At 45.3% G+C, this 18979-nt stretch overlaps 1 protein-coding gene across 1 annotated transcript in view; it reads right to left on the reverse strand.

Annotated features, from left to right (window-relative positions):
* LOC146624912 (A disintegrin and metalloproteinase with thrombospondin motifs 2-like) overlaps positions 1-16045 on the reverse strand; it is a 34716-nt gene extending 18671 nt beyond the window's left edge. The window contains exons 1-3 of the mRNA XM_085364769.1: positions 15936-16045; positions 13969-14417; positions 3623-3794 (exon numbers count right to left, since the gene is read on the reverse strand). Coding sequence (XP_085220895.1) covers positions 3623-3794; positions 13969-14417; positions 15936-16023 — 709 coding nt within the window. The 5' untranslated portion in view covers positions 16024-16045. The remainder of the gene's footprint in view (positions 1-3622; positions 3795-13968; positions 14418-15935) is intronic.
* Positions 16046-18979: the final 2934 nt, after the last annotated feature.

The following is an 18979-nucleotide window of genomic DNA, read 5'->3' on the forward strand; positions in this document are numbered from 1 at the left end:
TCTGTGTGTGTGTCTGTTTGTGTGTGTGTGTGTGTCTGTGTGTGTGTCTGTGTGTGAGTCTGTGTGTGAGTCTGTGTGTCTGCGTGTGTGTCTGTTTGTGTGTGTGTGTGTGTGTGTCTGTTTGTGTGTGTGTGTGTGTCTGTGTGTGTGTCTGTGTGTCTGCGTGTGTGTGTGTGTCTGTGTGTGTCTGTGTGTGTCTGTTTGTGTGTGTGTCTGTTTGTGTGTGTGTGTGTGTCTGTGTGTGTGTCTGTGTGTCTGCGTGTGTGTGTGTGTCTGTGTGTGTCTGTGTGTGTCTGTTTGTGTCTGTGTGTGTCTGTCTGTGTGTGTGTGTCTGTGTGTGTCTGTGTGTCTGCGTGTGTGTGTGTGTCCTGCCATGTTTCCTGGGACAGCTCCAGTTTCCTCTCTGATTCTTTCCTCAGACCTCTCCATGGAGGTTATCGTGGTGATGACATGCTGCAGAAATCCACAGCTGGCTCCGCCCACAGCTGGCTCCTCCCCCTGCACAGACTCAGTGCAGCGTCCCTGCCTCCACGTGAGCAGCTCTTCAGCTCCAAGGTGGAGTTAGGACTGCAGCGGTGCTGAGGTTTGGGAGCTCATTCTTTGCCTTCATTCCTTCGGCTGCTCACAGCCTGGAGGTTTCCTTTGGAAACTGGACAGAGTCCAGGGATTTGGGATTTTTCCATTAAGTTTCCCGCAGTTACTCCCAGCATTCCCAAACACAGAGCGCTGTGACGATAAGTCCAGTTTAGCACGAGTGCTTCAGAACTCACCTCAGGCTTTATGATGCTCGCAGCCTCTGGGTTGTTTCTCTGGTGGTTTCATGGTTTGTTCATCGTGTTTATTTAAAGCATGAAGTTAGAAACACTCAGAGCTCACAGGTGAAACACTCACCTGGTCTCCTGAAGATAAACAAAGCAGATCTACACCAACAAACTCAGCTTAGAGTCCCCGTCCCCAGACATGTGACCTAACAGCAGTCGGAGACCTCAGTCCTCAAGGTACTCATATGTACCTGAACTCAGCATGTGCCATCTCGATGCACACTCAGGCATCCAGGTAAGTGAAGCTCCAAAAGTTGATTCTGTTCATCTGGATGTTTTCAGTGGGAGAAATGTTTCGTCATCATCAGGTGACGTCTTCAGTCTCAGGTGACTGCAGGTCTCCAGCCTCATAAACAGGACATTTGCATAATGACTGAAACCAGCTTCAGAATTATGCAAATTCTCATGACCATCGATCAACAAGCACTGATCAACGACCACTGATCAACAACCATTGATCAACAACCACTGATCAACGACCACTGATCAACAACCATTGATCAACAACCACTGATCAACAACCACTGATCAACAACCATTGATCAACAACCACTGATCAACAACCACTGATCAACAACCATTGATCAACAACCACTGATCAACAACCACTGATCAACAACCATTGATCAACAACCACTGATCAACGACCACTGATCAACAACCATTGATCAACAACCACTGATCAACGACCACTGATCAACAACCATTGATCAACAACCACTGATCAACAACCACTGATCAACAACCATTGATCAACAACCACTGATCAACAACCATTGATCAACAACCATTGATCAACAACCACTGATCAACAACCACTGATCAACAACCATTGATCAACAACCACTGATCAACAACCACTGATCAACAACCATTGATCAACAACCACTGATCAACAACCACTGATCAACAACCATTGATCAACAACCACTGATCAACGACCACTGATCAACAACCATTGATCAACAACCACTGATCAACGACCACTGATCAACAACCATTGATCAACAACCACTGATCAACAACCACTGATCAACAACCATTGATCAACAACCACTGATCAACAACCACTGATCAACAACCATTGATCAACAACCACTGATCAACAACCACTGATCAACAACCATTGATCAACAACCACTGATCAACAACCACTGATCAACAACCACTATCTTTACTTGAGTAGCTGTTTTTCTGACCACTTCGTGCTCACATTGTCAGAACAAACTCGGTAGCGTCATGTGTCTCACTCACTCTCAGGTAAAACTAAACTCAAATGAAGCTTCATTACTGAATTCCTGATTACAAAAACCAAGAAAGACACAAGAAACCCAACCTGAGAGAGCAGAGAGGAAACCCCGGGAACACAGCCCGACATCATCCAACTCAGTGGTTCCCAGACTTTTTTGCTAGCCCCCCCCTTTGTTTTACAAGAAAAATGTTTACCTTTTTTGCGTCACGCAAAAGGTATGTGCCTTTTTTCACGTCACGCTGTGCGCCACGTTATTGTTTACATGAGATGAATTGCAGATTCTGTCTCTATCTTATTTTGTTTTCTATTTTGTGTCTATCTGCAGGTTTTACACGCAGTTACTGCCCCTCCATTTACAAAGGCAGAGGCATCACGGTGTGATTATTTTACGTGTAGTTGTTTTTTCCTGTGTAACAATGTTCAACATTGATATCAATACACTTTTCAAAAAATGCCTCTCTGTGCAAAATGTGTTCAAAAACATAAACAGCTGTGGGATCCTGTTAGTCTGTGATTTGCCGGGGGAACAAATCGTGGCAGGATCAGCCTGATGTTATTTGTATCCTGCTGTAACTTTACTGTATAAAGAGCAAACATCTCCAAAATGTCAGGAATAGTTAGTCATTACAACAAGTGTTTGTGAACTAAAAATCAAGAATGTGGGATCCTGTTTGTCTGTGATTTAAACAGCCCAGCGCTGCTCCCGACGCAGGGAAAACCAACCCTGCAGGGAGACCTACCTCAGCACCTGTGCAGGTGAAGCCAAAGGGAAGATTTGCTTCACCATGTTTTCTAGTCTTTGGCTTAGAATGAAGTTGGTTTGGAAACATGTTCAGCGATGCTTCATCTCCTGCTTTGCGTTTGTGGAGGCGCCGTGCTAGCAGTGTCCAAGCGTTGCTTTCTCTCTTTTTGCCTTCTCATACCGCCCCCCCCCCCCTTCCCCTTGCCATGGCTCTGTGCCCCCCCCCCCCGAGGGGGCGGGCTCCACACTTTGGGAAGGTCTGATCTAATTGAACATAATGCACACAGGACAAGTGACTGTCAAAATAAAACAGGAAGTGACAAACACACCGATACACATGTACTTGAGAGGCCAAAGTAACAATAGAGACAAAGCTGACTACACACAAGAGATAACACAGAAACCAGACATGGGAGAGACCAGACGCCAGGAAAGACGAACAAGATCAAAACATATGCAGGCAAAGATCCAACCTGACAACTACAACATCAAACAGAAAACACTGACTATAAAACCCAGGATCATGACACTTTTGGTTTAACAGACTTCATTTTACGTGACTTCAAACATCAAACACATAACAGGCTGTTTGTGTGTTAATCACACGGGGGCGTGGCATGGAAACAGACCTGAGTGTTTGCCTGCTTCCCTGTGGGACTCTGTTTTTATCTGTTTTGTTTTTGCCACAGAACGACAGCAGTGTGCGTCAGCATCGAGCTCGCTCTGCAGAAGAGGAGCGAGCATGAAGGGAGGAACGCTTTTAAGCGTCAGCTAATCTGAAATGCAGCGTTTCAGTCTGAGTCTCACCTTGGACGAAGTCATCAGCTGTGTGATTGACAGCTGAGTTCTTCACGGCCGAGGAGCGATAAATGATGTGCCGCCGCCCCTCCACCTCCTCTTCCTCTCCTCCTCCTCCCAGCCTCCATCGATCCAGCGGCTCAATGAAAAACTCCTCCTCGCCGGTGCGGATCATCCCTGCCTGGGAGACACGAGAGCGTTAATCTGAGCCAGCATTAATCAGTCTGAACGATTATTATTACAGCATCAGTCAGCAATACTTCAGCATTTTTACAGTATCAATGTTCCAGAGACCGATGCAGTGAACAGTGAGGGTCAGATTACTGCCTTGCCCAAAGGAAACACCTGAAGAGGAACAGGTGATACCAGTAAAACCAATTAAACACCTGGAATGAAACAGGTGAGCCAACAAGTGCCAGGAAGGAACACCTGGAGGACTCAAAGGAGCTTGGAAAGAAAAGCGTCTGGACTTCTTTAAGTTGCTTGAAGACGTTTCACCTCTCATCCGAGAAGCTTCTTCAGTTCTTGGATCAAATGGTGGAGAGTCCCAGATTTAAGCCCCGTGAGAGTTCCCCCCCCCCCCCCCCCCTCAAAGGGGGACAAAAGGACCCTTGATGATCCTCTACCTTCACAGACATCTGGAGGAATCAGATGATAAAACTGAAGAGCAGAGCTCACAGCTGTGCTTATGAGAAAGTAAGAACGTGTCCATCAGATAAAGACTCCGTGGGTCTGTCCCACTGCACAGTCACGTCTTTTATTCGTCAGGTTTGGTCCACTGAAGGTGTGTTTTTGTAACACCAGGTGACGTCTTATTTTTGACGTCTAGCGTCGTCTCTATGACCTCAGTGTGTGGCCTATTTAGAGTCCAGATGTGGTCGTGGTGGATGTCTTTTCAACGAAAAACTTAGACTCATTGTAGACGTCGTGCTTCTACGTGTGCAGGAACTGTAGTCCTGTGTTTCCAGAGGGAGGAGGACTTGTTGCTGTAGAGCATGGCTATTCAACTAAGAAGTTAGTTGGGCCAGATTTTCAAACCGAGGAATTTATCTGGGCCAGATATTTTTTTGCAGCCAGTAAGCAGCAGATCATGATCAATTTCAAACCCACACAACTGTACTGAAAAACAAGTAATTTTTTTTATTCCTTTTCCCCCTGTAAATCTGGTGACCTCTCACAAATGCACACCAAAAGGTCCATTTAAAAAAGGGGAGCTATAACTAAACTATTTTTTTGCACATTTGAAATAATAATATTAAAAAAAACATTTTGATAATTCCCTTTCAAATTAAAATAAATATTTTGCTGACCACTCACTTTTCCTGCCATGGATGGAGCCCCATCCGTCACAAGTATACAGACACGCTTCATATCCATTTTCCTCAAAAAGAGCTGAAATCTTCTCAAACATTATTTTGCCAGCTGTGTGTCCCTCTAACGCAGGGCTCTAGAGTGCGACCAATTTGGTAGCAAATGCAACCAAATTTTTCAGTGGTGCAACTAAAAAAAAATATTTGGTTGCACCTGTGCGACCAACTGTTCGGGTAGCAAAAAAAAAAAAAAAATCTGCAACCTTCCCTGTGGTCAACAACAGACACACATTTTGCCCCTATCGTGGGCTAAACCAATCAGAGATAGTCAGGGGGGGGACCTCTCTGATTGGCCGTGGTCCAGTTGAAAGTGCAGGTGGAAGTGGGAGGTGAGTAGCTTGAATAAAGCGATATCAATTCATTAAATCCTGAATCGACTTTTAAATAGGGATGGGTATCGTTTAGGTTTTAGCCGATACCGGTGCCAAATCGGTACTTTTGAAACGGTGCCAGTGCTTAAATGGTGCTTAAAGAATGGAGAACACAAAATTGGTCCAAAAACCTCTCATGTTCAGCTGTTTTTTTGTAAAAAGATAACAATGTTAGCCTTTTCTGCAGCTATAGGGGATTTATGGCATCACTCTTGGCTGGAAGCAGTGCTTAAACAATGGAAAAAACACAAACTTTGTCCTAAACCTCTCATGTTTAACTGTTTTCCACTTTTTCTTTGGTCATTTTAGCCTTTTTGGCCAGGATGAAGGGAGTATCTGCCATCAAACAAGAGGACAGCCGCATTATGATGTTTGCTAGTTCACCTTACATGCATTAATGTAATAACGTGGTTAGCCTACTGGTTACTACCGTTTATGTCAGAACCGGTGCCGGACACCGGTACACATCCCTACTTTTAAATATAACTGTGTTTTGCCAGAAATGCCAGATTCTCAGATTAAAGCTCACAAAACCATTTCAACAACAACCAAACAGCAGATGAGAGCAGGTACACGGACTCCACACAAAGACGTAAACACAGACCCGACGCATCAGAATCAGCTCTGTCTTTGTCAGCTCTTTTGAGCCAACCATCCCTTTAACGTTAACTAGTAATGACTTCATGAACTTCTTCACAAATAAAATTTTTATCATTAGAGAAAAAATTACCAGTAATCATCCCACAGATGTAATATTATCTACAGCTACTCTTAGTACCATTGATGTTAAGTTAGACTCTTTTTCTCTAATTGATCTTTCTGAGTTAACTTCAATAATTACTTCCTCCAAATCATCAACGTGTCTTTTAGACCCCATTCCTACAAAACTGCTCAAAGAAGTCCTGCCATTAATTAATGCTTCGATCTTAAATATGATCAACCTATCTCTAATGATCGGCTATGTACCACAGGCCTTCAAGCTGGCTGTAGTTAAACCTTTACTCAAAAAGCATCTCTAGACCCAGCAGTCTTAGCTAATTATAGGCCAATCTCCAACCTTCCTTTATATCAAACATCCTTGAAAGAGTAGTTGTCAAACAGCTAACAGAACATCTGCAGAGGAATGGTTTATTTGAAGAGTTTCAGTCAGGTTTCAGAGCTCATCACAGCACAGAAACAGCTTTAGTGAAGGTTACAAATGATCTTCTTATGGCCTCTGACAGTGGACTCATCTCTGTGCTTGTCCTGCTAGACCTCAGTGCAGCGTTCGATACTGTTGACCATAATATCCTATTAGAGCGATTAGAACATGCTGTAGGTATTACAGGTACTGTGCTGCAGTGGTTTGTATCATATCTATCTAATAGACTCCAGTTTGTGCATGTAAATGGAGAGTCCTCTTCACACACTGAGGTTAATTATGGAGTTCCACAGGGTTCAGTGCTAGGACCAATTCTGTTTACATTATACATGCTTCCCTTAGGCAGCATCATTAGAAGACATAGCATACATTTTCACTGTTATGCCGATGACACCCAGCTCTATCTGTCCATGAAGCCAGATAACACACACCAATGAGTTAAACTGCAGGAATGTCTTAAAGACATAAAGACCTGGATGGCCGCTAACTTTCTGCTTCTTAATTCAGATCAAACTGAGGTTATTGTACTCGGCCCTGAAAAGCTTAGAAATATGGTATCTAAGCAGATCCTTACTCTGGATGGCATTACCTTGGCCTCCAGTAACACTGTGAGGAACCTTGGAGTCATTTTTGACCAGGACATGTCCTTCAATGCACATATTAAACAAATATGTAAGACTGCTTTCTTCCATTTGTGCAACATCTCTAAAGTTAGAAATATCCTGTCTCAGAGTGACGCTGAAAAACTAGTTCATGCATTTATTACTTCCAGGCTGGACGACTGTAATTCATTATTATCAGGAAGTCCTAAAAACTCCCTGAAAAGCCTTCAGCTGATCCAAAATGCTGCAGCAAGAGTCCTGACAGGGACTAGAAAGAGAGAGCAGATTTCTCCTGTTTTGGCTTCCTGTTAAATCCAGAATTGAATTCAAAATCCTGCTCCTCACATACAAGGTCTTAAATAATCAGGCCCCATCTTATCTTAATGACCTTGTAGTACCATATCACCCTATTAGAGCACTTCGCTCTCGCTCTGCAGGCCTACTTGTTGTTCCTAGAGTATTTAAAAGTAGAATGGGAGGCAGAGCCTTCAGTTTTCAGGCCCCTCTTCTGTGGAACCAGCTTCCAGTTTGGATTCGGGAGACAGACACTATCTCTACTTTCAAGATTAGGCTTCAAACTTTCCTTTTTGCTAAAGCATATAGTTAGGGCTGGACCAGGTGACCCTGAATCCTCCCTTAGTTATGCTGCAATAGACGTAGGCTGCCGGGGGATTCCCATGATGCATTGGGTTTTTCCTTTCCAGTCACCTTTCTCACTCACTATGTATTAACAGACCTCTCTGCATTGAATCATATCTGTTATTAACCTCTGTCTCTCTTCCACAGCATGTCTTTATCCTGTCTTCCTTCTCTCACCCCAACCGGTCGCAGCAGATGGCCCCGCCCCTCCCTGAGCCTGGTTCTGCCGGAGGTTTCTTCCTGTTAAAAGGGAGTTTTTCCTTCCCACTGTTGCCAAAGTGCTTGCTCATAGGGGGTCATATGATTGTTGGGTTTTTCTCTGTATCTATGAAGCGCCTTGAGGCGACTTTTGTTGTGATTTGGCGCTATATAAATAAAATTGAATTGAATTGAATTGAATTGAATTTCTCGGCTTTCTCACCCGCCGGCCCGTAGACGGACACGCTGTCGGAGCTCAGCGATCCTGATGCGTCCGGTCCGCGCTGTGTTTACGTCTTTTTGCGCTGATTCTGAGCTGCAGGTTTTGTCTCTCCAACCAAAATCCACCGAGCCAGCAGCAAAAGAAGCAGCAAACTGCGCTTCACATTTGATCAATGTCGTCATGAATTTTGCTGTTTTGCTTCCACGACTATTAAAATCACACTCCATGCACAGCTAGCTCTCTCTCTCTCTCTCTCTGTACTTCAGGAACAGTTTCCGTCTCCAATCTCTGTTTTCTGTATTATTCATTGGCTTATTACCCACCAGTCTACCGTTGTTTACAGCGCTGTGGCTGCTGTCTTTTTCTTTTTCACTTAAATGACCTCGGACAAGAAAGCCTGTTTTTTCTGTTGTTCAATACTGAAGAAATTTAAACTTTATATGCAGAACGTTGTAGAATATTTTTAAGGTTATCTGCTATAAAAAGCCAGACCAGGAAAATCTCCTTCATGTTTTTCTGTTTTATTCTCAGTTACTTTCACACAAAGGCATCTGCTGTGATGTTCACAATTCTGATGAAGTCAGTACTGATAAATGATCAGAATTATAATATTTCTGACTGTCTGAGGCTAAGTTGAATCGAATCGGGACTTTGAAAACCAGAATCGAATGGATTGTAGAAATCAGTGATGATACCCAGCCCTAGTGAGCAGCCTAGGCACGACAGACGTGGATGTAGCTGTAATAGGAAAAGAACTATTGCTAACTTTTCTGTTAAGGCCTGATCCTTCTGAAATTCATAGCCAGTGCTCTGACACGGTGTCATCAATCTTTGAATGCTGAAAAAGCACAGTGTATCCAGAAAAACACATTATATTACATAAATTATTATAAAATTTGTGTGCGCGTACCAGTAAAAGTTACCAAAAAAGTAAAAGTACCAGTACGCCCATGGCAAAAAGTTAGTCTAGAGCCCTGCTCTAACGGTAGCAAGCCGAGCAATTTCCCATCCAAAAAAACGGACATATATGCACAACTGTGCATTAACAGTTCTGTCTGTGAACCCATCTCCTGCTATAGATATTACATCAGTTTTCCTCAGGTCATCTAACAGCATTTCAAACTCGTCTGACGCCAGAACTTCAACTCTACGAACTGTCTGACAGGGGTACGTTTTTTATAGCATATGTCACACTTACTTTAATTTTTTCGTCACTTATCACCGCATCCACCACGGCCAGCATGCAGTATTTCACTGTTTCAGAATCTGTGAAAGGCCTTTTCTTCTTCGCCAAGAAGCAAACACGAAGGAAAGCTGCTGCAACTCTCTCTTGGACTGTACAGGACCCTCACCATGGTAGTACAACTCCGGTTGTAAGATTATTAAACTCGCAGTTAAACTGTACTTTTGCAGCCCTCTCCTGTGTCCGGACGGATGACGGCTGCACAGATTTCTTCGAGATCAATACTGGCGTCCGACAAGGATGCGTGCTATCCCCTTTCCTCTTCCTGTTGGTAAGTGACTTCATCATGCGACGATCAGTTGACCAAGCTGGCATCGGTGTGCCCTGGCACGAAGCGCGTAATCTCCCTGACTTGGACTTCGCAGATGACATCGCCCTGCTGGGCTCGACTCAGGAAGACCTCCAAAAGTTGACCGCGGCCCTGCAGAGGGAGGCGACGAAAGTTGGATTAAGAATCAGCGCCAAAAAAACCAAGGTACTCCGAGTTGACTATGCACGTGCCCGCATTCCTGTCATGATCAACCAACAACGTGCTGAAGAAGTGGAAAATTTTACATATCTTGGCAGCATCATCTCGAATGACGGGGTCTCTGATTGGGATGTCGACGCCAGAGTAGGGAAGGCAGTTGGTGTCCTGCGACGTCTCCAACCGATTTGGAACTCGACATCCCTGAATGTAAGGGTCAAGATCAGACTACTGAACTCTATCGTCTTCCCTACTGCACTTTACGCTAGTGAAACCTGGCGCTCAACAAGTGCAATTATTCAACACCTGAACGTGCTTCAACAACGTGGCCTGCGGCGAATCCTGAGAATTTCCTACCGGGACCGAATAACAAATGAGGAGGTCCTACGAAGAGCAGGCACCCGCCCATTAGCCGATGTTGTTGCAGAAAGGCGCTTCCGCTTTGCGGGCCATATTTTACGCCTACCCCCTCATTGCCCAGCTAAGATTGCCATGACATGGCGTCCACACACTGGCAAGCGAAAGCAAGGCCGACCAAAGACCACATGGCGTTGAACATTCATGGACGATCTGAGAACTGTCGACATTGCCTGGGACGAAGCTGAAGCCGTCGCTGCTGACCGACATCGATGGAGATCACTAGCTGCCCGATGTGCCGCCCGGCCTAGGAGGAACTAAGTCTAAGTCTAAGTCTCCTGAGATTGCTCTGGAAAGTTTGTGTAGAAAATCTGGTGTTTGTCATTGTGGTGCCTTCGTAAGTACAGCAACACACTCACTGCAAATTAAACACATTGGTTTGGCATTTGGATTTGGCGGTAAAATGAATAAGTATTTGTCAGTCCAGGCAGGGTTCATTGTCAATTTTGCGCTTTTGGAGTGAGAAAGACATGCTGTCGTCGCATCATATATTACGATGATTGTTTAATATGTTTACATCTCGGTGCATTGTGGGTTAAATATTGCTAGGCTACTAGGAGTGTTGCATTCAAAGTCTACACTACGCTGTAGGAATTTTTAATTTTTTAAATTTTTAAAAATTAATGAATTAACTTTTTGCGTTTTCTCTGTGTTTCTGCCAGGACCACAGGCAGGGCCACTCGCAGGTTGCTTCTGGGCTGCATTTGGCCCGCGGGCCGCCATTTGAATAGTCTTGCTGTAGAGAAACATCATGTGTGAAGGACTGCAGAGAGATCATTGGACGTCTCCAAGATGGCGCGAGCTCTTTAGCTAAAACAGTGAGCAGCTGCTCTGTGGATGTGTCACAGAACTGTCACAGACAGTTTCAAAATGTGAGCATCAACAAAGACCGAGCAGATAGTCCGGTTCATACAGACCACCGCAAACTTCCTCTTACAAAGCTTTTCACAATAAAACAGGATAAAGATAGATTGCCAGGTTTCCCAGCTCGCTGACCCAGGGTTTGTGTTTGTGGTGATTCGGACTCTTGTTTATTTATCATCATGTTCTCTGTGTTTATATTTCCTAGTACACTCTGGAGTTATTTCATTATTCCTAGTTCAGGTTGTTTCCTTAGTCTTTGGTCCTCTTCATGTCTCTGTCCGTCCCTCAGCGTTTCCCCGGGTAAGTCAGGTTCGTCTTCATGTTGCCAAGTTTTCTGTTTCACAGTCTCCCTCGCCCTATCTCGCCCCTCACCCTCTCTCTCCTCCCTCTGCTCCTGGTTTGGTCAGCCTGTGTCTCTGTGTGTTCTCCCAGTACTTCCTGTTTTACTTTGATAGTCTCGTGTCCGGTGTCTCGTGACAGTTCCACCATCAGGTCTTTTTGTGTGGAGTTTGCGTGTTCTCCCCGTGTTTGCGTGGGTTCCCTCCAGGTACTCCGGCTTCCTCCCACCATCTAAAGACATGCAGTTAGTGGGGACAGGTTAACTGATTAATCCAAATTGCCCATAGGTGTGAATGTGGGCGCGAATGGTTGTCTGTCTCTCTGTCTCTCTGTCCAGGGTGTACCCCGCCTCTCGCCCTATGACAGCTGGGATAGGCTCAGAGGAAAGCACTTCAAGGGGTTATTAACAGCACCCAAAAGGTCTGATCTGCACGTCTATCAGACATCCAATGTTTAGCAGGGTGGGTCTGTGGATCTGTGCATCTGTGGGTCTGTGCATCCATCATCATTAGCAGCTCTGAGTGAGAAGCGTCAGCTCTAAAGCCTCAGTCGTGCTCTGAGTCAGCAGTAAACATGCCGGAGCTGGAAATATAAAATCATAAACCGAGTAAGACTTTTCCCATCATGCACTGCTCCTGCAGTAAACTCCATCAGAGCTTCAGTGCTGAGGTGTTCCTGTTATTGTGTCCACCTCGATGAGTCTGCAGTTTGTTCCCTGCAGCTTCCTCATTCCTCCTCCTACGCCTCACATCTGTCCTCCACATCTGGCTTCACTCAGTGACTCGGCCCACGCTGTACGAAGCGAAGGTCTCAGCACGCCACGTTTTACAGCGTCCTCTCTGTTTCTGTCTGACTCCCTGCTGAACTTAAAAGCTTTTATTTTGAAAATTTTGTGAGCCACATTCGTGACTTTTATTGTTTAAAATCTTTTTTGTAGATGTTTGGATCAGATGCTCCTCCTGCCTCAAACTGAAGCTTTCAGCTGCAATATGTGGAAAATCAGGAGGCTCTACACACATCGACAGCTGTGGAAACATCTGCATCCATCAGCAGCTGCAGCTTCCTCGCTCAGGACAACGACGATGATGACGATGATGATGATGTTGTTACATCCTTAAATCGTCAAAAGAAATAAAACTCTCCTGCCTGACTCGGGGACACGTTCCTCTGGGGCTGATATGTTTCCTCCTAACAGTCTTTGTCACTTTGAAACCAAAGTCTGTGTTTTACCTGTCCATGTCTCGAGTCACCTGACAGGTGGGATCACAGAAGCCTGTTAGGTGACTCAGGTGAGTCACTGGTTGATGTCACCCAGGAAACGCCTGATGCTTCGGCTCATGTGATGTCTCAGGTTAGTGACAGATGTTTATGTTTGGACTGAAACCTGAGACGGTCGCCTGATTTGCTCATTAAAGTCCTGCAGACGTTCCTGTGGGCGGGCTTTAGTGTGCTTTAGTGTGTATGAAGCACTGCTCCATCGCCACGCTGACGAGTCTCATCACTGTTTAACAATCGTGTGATATTTATTCATGAAAGCCTGAGTCACAGAGCACTTTAGTAACAGCAGTCCATGACTGCAGACACGCCTCGCTCAGCTCACCACCGTCAGCATCAGAGGACCGTGATGAACAGGACGTGAGCGTCTGACTTAGACAGCGGTGACGGTGAGGAGAGCGCTGTCCGCACAACAGAACGCCACAAACACGTTCAAACCTTTACTGCAAAAGAGCTGTAGAAAGAACACACCTGAGAAGCTGTTTGATACACTGCTGAAGCTATTCACTCATTTACTTTTTCTATTTTTTTCTATTTCTTTTCTACTGGTGCTGAAGTGAGTTTCTGTGGGATAATTAAATAAATCTGTTTCTTTACAGCGAGCTGTAGAAAGAACCACCTGCATGTCTACAACCTGCTGTGCTGATGATTCTCTACGGCATAACGACCAGGCGATAGCTAAACGTTAGCTAAATGTTAGCTAAACATTAGCTAAACGTTAGCTAAACATTAGCTAAATGTTAGCTAAACATTAGCTAAACGTTAGCTAAACGTTAGCTAAAACAACAAACCCGCAGAGAGCTGAAGGATGGTGTCAGGAGAAACATCTGTGAATGTGATCACTGAACGAGCCGATCATTGACTTTGTTTCAGCTCCTCGGAGACACGAGGAGGACGTCCACAGTCCCATCTCCTCTGAACTCATCAGGGTGGAGGTCACGCCGTTAACTCCACCCTGGTGATGGTGTTGGCAGGTCAGCTGAGGATGCTCAGTGACCTGTGGACCCTCCCGCAGCTCTGACACTACCGCTCACTTAAGTCACAGTGCAGGAACCGTGTTAGAGTTTCTTCACAGGAACTTCAGGCACTGATTACATGGGACCCTGTGACTAAGTTCACATGACCCAGGATTGGTCCACGACCTGGAGATTGGGAACCTTTGCTCTGATCAAACAGCTGTAAGACGATTGGGTCATGTGATACATACCAGTCCATCACAGTTGCTGATGGCGACTGACGTACCCTCCATGTTGGACACAGTTCCCGTGTAGAAGCAGCCGGTGTCTTCTATTGGCTGAGAGTGGTGCTGTCCTGACTCCTCCCACTCCATGGTGGCGGTGGGGGCGACGAGGCGAGAGTTGGGATGCAGGTGTAGGTGCAATTCCTGCCCGAAGGCAGTCACATTATAGAAAAGCTCCGCCTCCTCTGTCATGTGACTCTGCCCCCACCAACCGTGACTGGGCGGAGCCTGTTGTGAAAAGGGTGTGTCCATATGTCTGTCATTAAAGTCGGTGGGTGTGTCCTCTGATGAGGGGGCGTGTCTTTTCCTGCGATGTAGCTGGCGAGCTGAGATGGAACCTGACAGGAAGCGCCCCTCTGAGTCTGTCCTGATTGGACGAATGATGGCGAACTCCGACAGAACCTGATGGAGAGAATCTGCAGAAGAAGAAGAAGAGTCAGTCACTCCTGCAGCGTCTGTTTCAGGACTGAAGACAATAAAACCTTCAGTTATTTAAACAAACACGTTACTGTTGAACATTCAGACCGACAACACCTGAACCTCACACCTGCAGTTCCTCTGACGTCCAGCAGGAGCAGCACTGAGTCAGTCCCATAGACTCCCATGTTAAAATAAACATGTTTGGAGTCTCTAGTGATAATTCAAACCTGTTTAGATTTGATTAAGGCTTAATGTTTGCATTATTGGGGGCGTGGCCTCTGACAGGTGGTCTTCTAGTTTCACCTGAGCTGGGCCTCTAGCTCAGGTGAAACTAGAGGCCCAGCTCAGGGCCTCTAGCTTCACCTGTTGGAGCCTTTATAATGACATCATGTGACCGATAACATGGCTCCTGTTAGGTCACTGTACCAACAGAGCATATGAGGAGGCGGAGCCAAAGACTGAGAGCATCCTGTGGTTGGACTCTGACTGGACACCTCTCACAGAGCGTGTAGATGAGTTTATAACCTGAAACACTTCTGTGCTGTATTTTCTTTTTACACGGCCACGTCTTTAACATACTCAGACAAAGACATTTTAAATAAAATATATTTTAAATTTTTGTTATCAGAGGATTATTTAATGGTGATCATGAAACCAGTGGGCAGGTACAAAGCTGACTGTGGTTTCTGTGTTTTACTTCAAAGACATTACTAATCATTTATAACATGACTCCAGCTGTTTCATCCAGATGTTATAATAAATAAATAAACACTAAAACCTCTGATCCTCCCACACAGGACAGTTTCTACAGGATTACATCAGCTCAGGCTGGACACAGTCTTACTCTGAGAGCAGCTCTGAGAGGACGTCTCTGTCCTGGTGGAGATTAGAGAGCAGGACGAGGGTCCTCACACGTATAGAAAGACGAACCTTTGTTTGTCTGTGAGCTGTACCTACACTGATGAAGAGGAAGGATGAGTGGGCTCTGTCTGAGGTCATGGAGGTCACACACACACACACACACACACACACAAACTGAGTGTCCTCATGAGGACTCAAATAACACTTCACTCCTGAACCTCACTGCATGTGAAGGTCCCCAATTTGTAGAAGTGTCCCCACTGTGATGTGTAAAGGCTTGGTCCTCATGTAGCAGGAATGTGAGCACAAACACACACACAGTGAGGATTTGATGAAATATGATCTGGATGGCTCACATTCCCCAAACGTCTGAAACACGTAAACACTGAGATTTACTGGGAAAACGTGCAGAGGAGGGGCCTCACACCGAGAGCCGCTCTGTGATTGGTCAGTGTGCTGATGGACTGTTTGACTTTGACCTTGACTGCACAGTTCAAAGGTCAGCACGCAGAGCACTGAATGGAAACCACCACAGAAGAAGAGCAGGAGTGTTACTGCATCAGTGCAGCTGCTGTGTAACTGGTGTGCAGATAGAATCAACAGTACTGCAATGTCAGTATTGCAGCATGAGAAGTATTAGAGGAGAGTCTCACCTGTGCTCTGGGTGATGTAAACTGAGTGCAAACAGTGGACGTGCAGCAGAAAGGTGATGATCAATAATCCACAGCGACGCTCCTCCATGCTGACAGTGAGGCTCTCTGTGAGGCAGACACACTGAGACTAACTGCTGAGCAGACTGAGCTCGGACAGACACTCCTCCACTCCGTCATTATCTCCTCCCTCTGACTGCCGTGTGCAGCACGGTCCTTCCCCTCCAAGCTTTCTGAAGGTCCTGGATCTGGTTTCACACCAACAGTACGGGACAACAGCTGACCCACACAGACACAAACACATGAACTTGTTCTTCTATCCTTGTGAGGACCCCAAAAACCTGAACCTGTGCGGATCAGGGACCTGACTTTGTTTGGGTCTGTGAGGCATTTTTATATTGATGAAAGATTTTGATTGGTTGAAGAAATGCAAATGTCACAAGCGCTGCATGGTTTTTTAGTTATTAACCTCATCAAAGTGCTCCCTAAAACAGTGTTTATTACTTTTTAAACAACAATATTCAAGTTTGTCTGAAGCAGTGGCTCCACCTGCTGGTGAAGCTGCACTTACACTCAGAACAGTAACATGAACTCCATGAAGCTTGCGTTGTAAAAACAAAAGTGTTAGTAAGTGAACTGTTACGGAAGCATAGAGCTGTATCACATTATAACATGAAACCTTTATCGTTCTAACATATGGTTTCATGTTTGTACATATTATCATGTTATTACAATATTGTAATAACATGATAATATGTTGTACGAACATCCGTTATAATAATGTTTTTTATTGTGAGAGCTGATGTCAGAGCTTCCTGCTGATGGAGCAGCAGCTGCTCTCAGCACTGAGTGATCTTTGGTCTGCACAGGGGTGTCCAACATCAGGCCTGGGGGCCACAACTGGCTTGTCAAAGACCCCCACCCGGCCCACTGGACATCTTTGGAAAATGTAAATGAGGCCAAACATTTAGGAACTTTCACAGGATTTTATTATTTTACAGCTTTTCTGATATAAACCCCACCGACCGACGCTCAGCACCAGCAGGAACAGGCGAGGTCTGAGGAACCAAAGGACGTCCACACAGAGCTTTCTCAGCTGATACCCCAACCTTAAACTCCCGGCGTGTCCACCACAGCTTCCCAAACACTCGTCCCGTTTCCTCGCTGATTCCTGTCGTCACCGCTTTGAAGGAAGTCTTTGACTCGAACGCTGCTCGTCCTAAAATAGTGTTCGCTGAAGCACTTTTACCCACTCCGGTTCTACCGAGGAGGACGATGGTGAGATCTGGATCCATGACCTGAGAACACACACACACGTTTCTGCTGTCATTTGAGTTTCTCTCTGTGTGTCTGTGGAAAGTCTCCTGTGACAAAGTGAACTGAAACCAGCTCTATCTGTGCATGAAGCCAGATAACACACACCAATGAGTTCAACTGCAGGAATGTCTTAAAGACATAAAGACCTGGATGGCCGCTAACTTTCTGCTTCTTCATTCAGATCAAACTGAGGTTATTGTACTCGGCCCTGAAAAGCTTAGAAATATGGTATCTAAGCAGATCCTTACCCTGGATGGCATTACCTTGGCCTCCAGTAACGCTGTGAGGAACCTTGGAGTCATTTTTGACCAGGACATGTCCTTCAACGCACATATTAAACAAATATGTAAGACTGCTTTCTTCCATTTGTGCAACATCTCTAAAGTTAGAAATATCCTGTCTCAGAGTGATGCTGAAAAACTAGTTCATGCATTTATTACTTCCAGGCTGGACGACTGTAATTCATTATTATCAGGAAGTCCTAAAAACTCCCTGAAAAGCCTTCAGCTGATCCAAAATGCTGCAGCAAGAGTCCTGACAGGGACTCTCTTTCAACCTATCAGAAAGCCGTTAAAGAGGCCAAGTCCTCCTACATATCAAACCTGGTTAGCAGTAGTGTCCATAAACCTCAGACTCTGTTTCGTGTTTTAAATTCCATTGTAAATCCTTACACATCCACCAGCCTCACACCTTCTGCCACCCTCTGTAATGACTTTCTAAAGTTCTTTGTAAACAAGATTTCCTCCCTGCAGTCTGTCATTCCATCTTCACCTTCCAATCCCTGTGTTTTGTCTTTGTGCCATTCTGCCTTTAATCAGTTCGAACCAATCTCTCTCTCTCAGCTGCATGAAATAGTCTGCAAGGTTAAGACTACCAACTGTTCCACCGATGCTATCCCCTCTCGGCTTCTGAAGCAGGTTCTGGACTCAGTCGGACCTTTCCTTCTGGTCCTGATCAATGCCTGCCTCAGTTCTGGTTGTTTTCCAACACCCTTCAAGCACGCTGTTGTTCAACCTCTCCTTAAAAAGCCTAATCTAGATCCATCCCTACTCTCTAACTATAGGCCCATTTCCAACCTCCCTTTTCTGTCTAAAGTACTGGAACGAGCCGCCCTCACGCAGCTCCAGCTATTTCTAGACAATAACAATCTCTATGAGAAGTTCCAGTCTGGTTTTAGAGCTCGGCATAGCACAGAAACCGCCCTTCTGAGAGTTTTTAATGATTTGCTTTTAACTGTTGACTCTGGTTGTGCTGCTGTCTTAGTAACCCTGGACCTGACAGCAGCCTTCGACACTGTTGATCACAACATACTGCTATCCCGCCTTCAACATTGTGTCGGTTTAAAGGGCACTGTCTTAAAGTTTTTCCAGTCCTATTTGAATAATAGGAGTTTTTCTGTTCACCTTGGTGAACTGTCATCTCCCAGAGCTCCTTTAACCTGTGGCGTACCTCAGGGGTCCATACTAGGCCCCCTGTTGTTTATTCTGTACTTGCTCCCTCTGGGCGATGTGCTCCGTAAACATAATGTGTCCTTCCACATCTTTGCTGATGATATTCAGATCTACCTCCCTCTGAGGTTGAACTGCAATGTTTCTTTGCAGCCGCTACTCTCCTGCTTGTCTGACATTAAGACTTGGATGACTCTTAACTTCTTACACCTTAATGAAAGCAAAACTGAAGTCATTGTGTTTGGGCTTCCTAAAGATCCCAACTTCTCTCTTGACTTTTTG

The sequence above is a fragment of the Diplotaxodon limnothrissa genome, linkage group LG10, assembly GCF_057381915.1.
Source record: "Diplotaxodon limnothrissa isolate DT_005_m linkage group LG10, D_limnothrissa_male_GT1.1, whole genome shotgun sequence".
NCBI lineage: Eukaryota > Metazoa > Chordata > Actinopteri > Cichliformes > Cichlidae > Diplotaxodon > Diplotaxodon limnothrissa.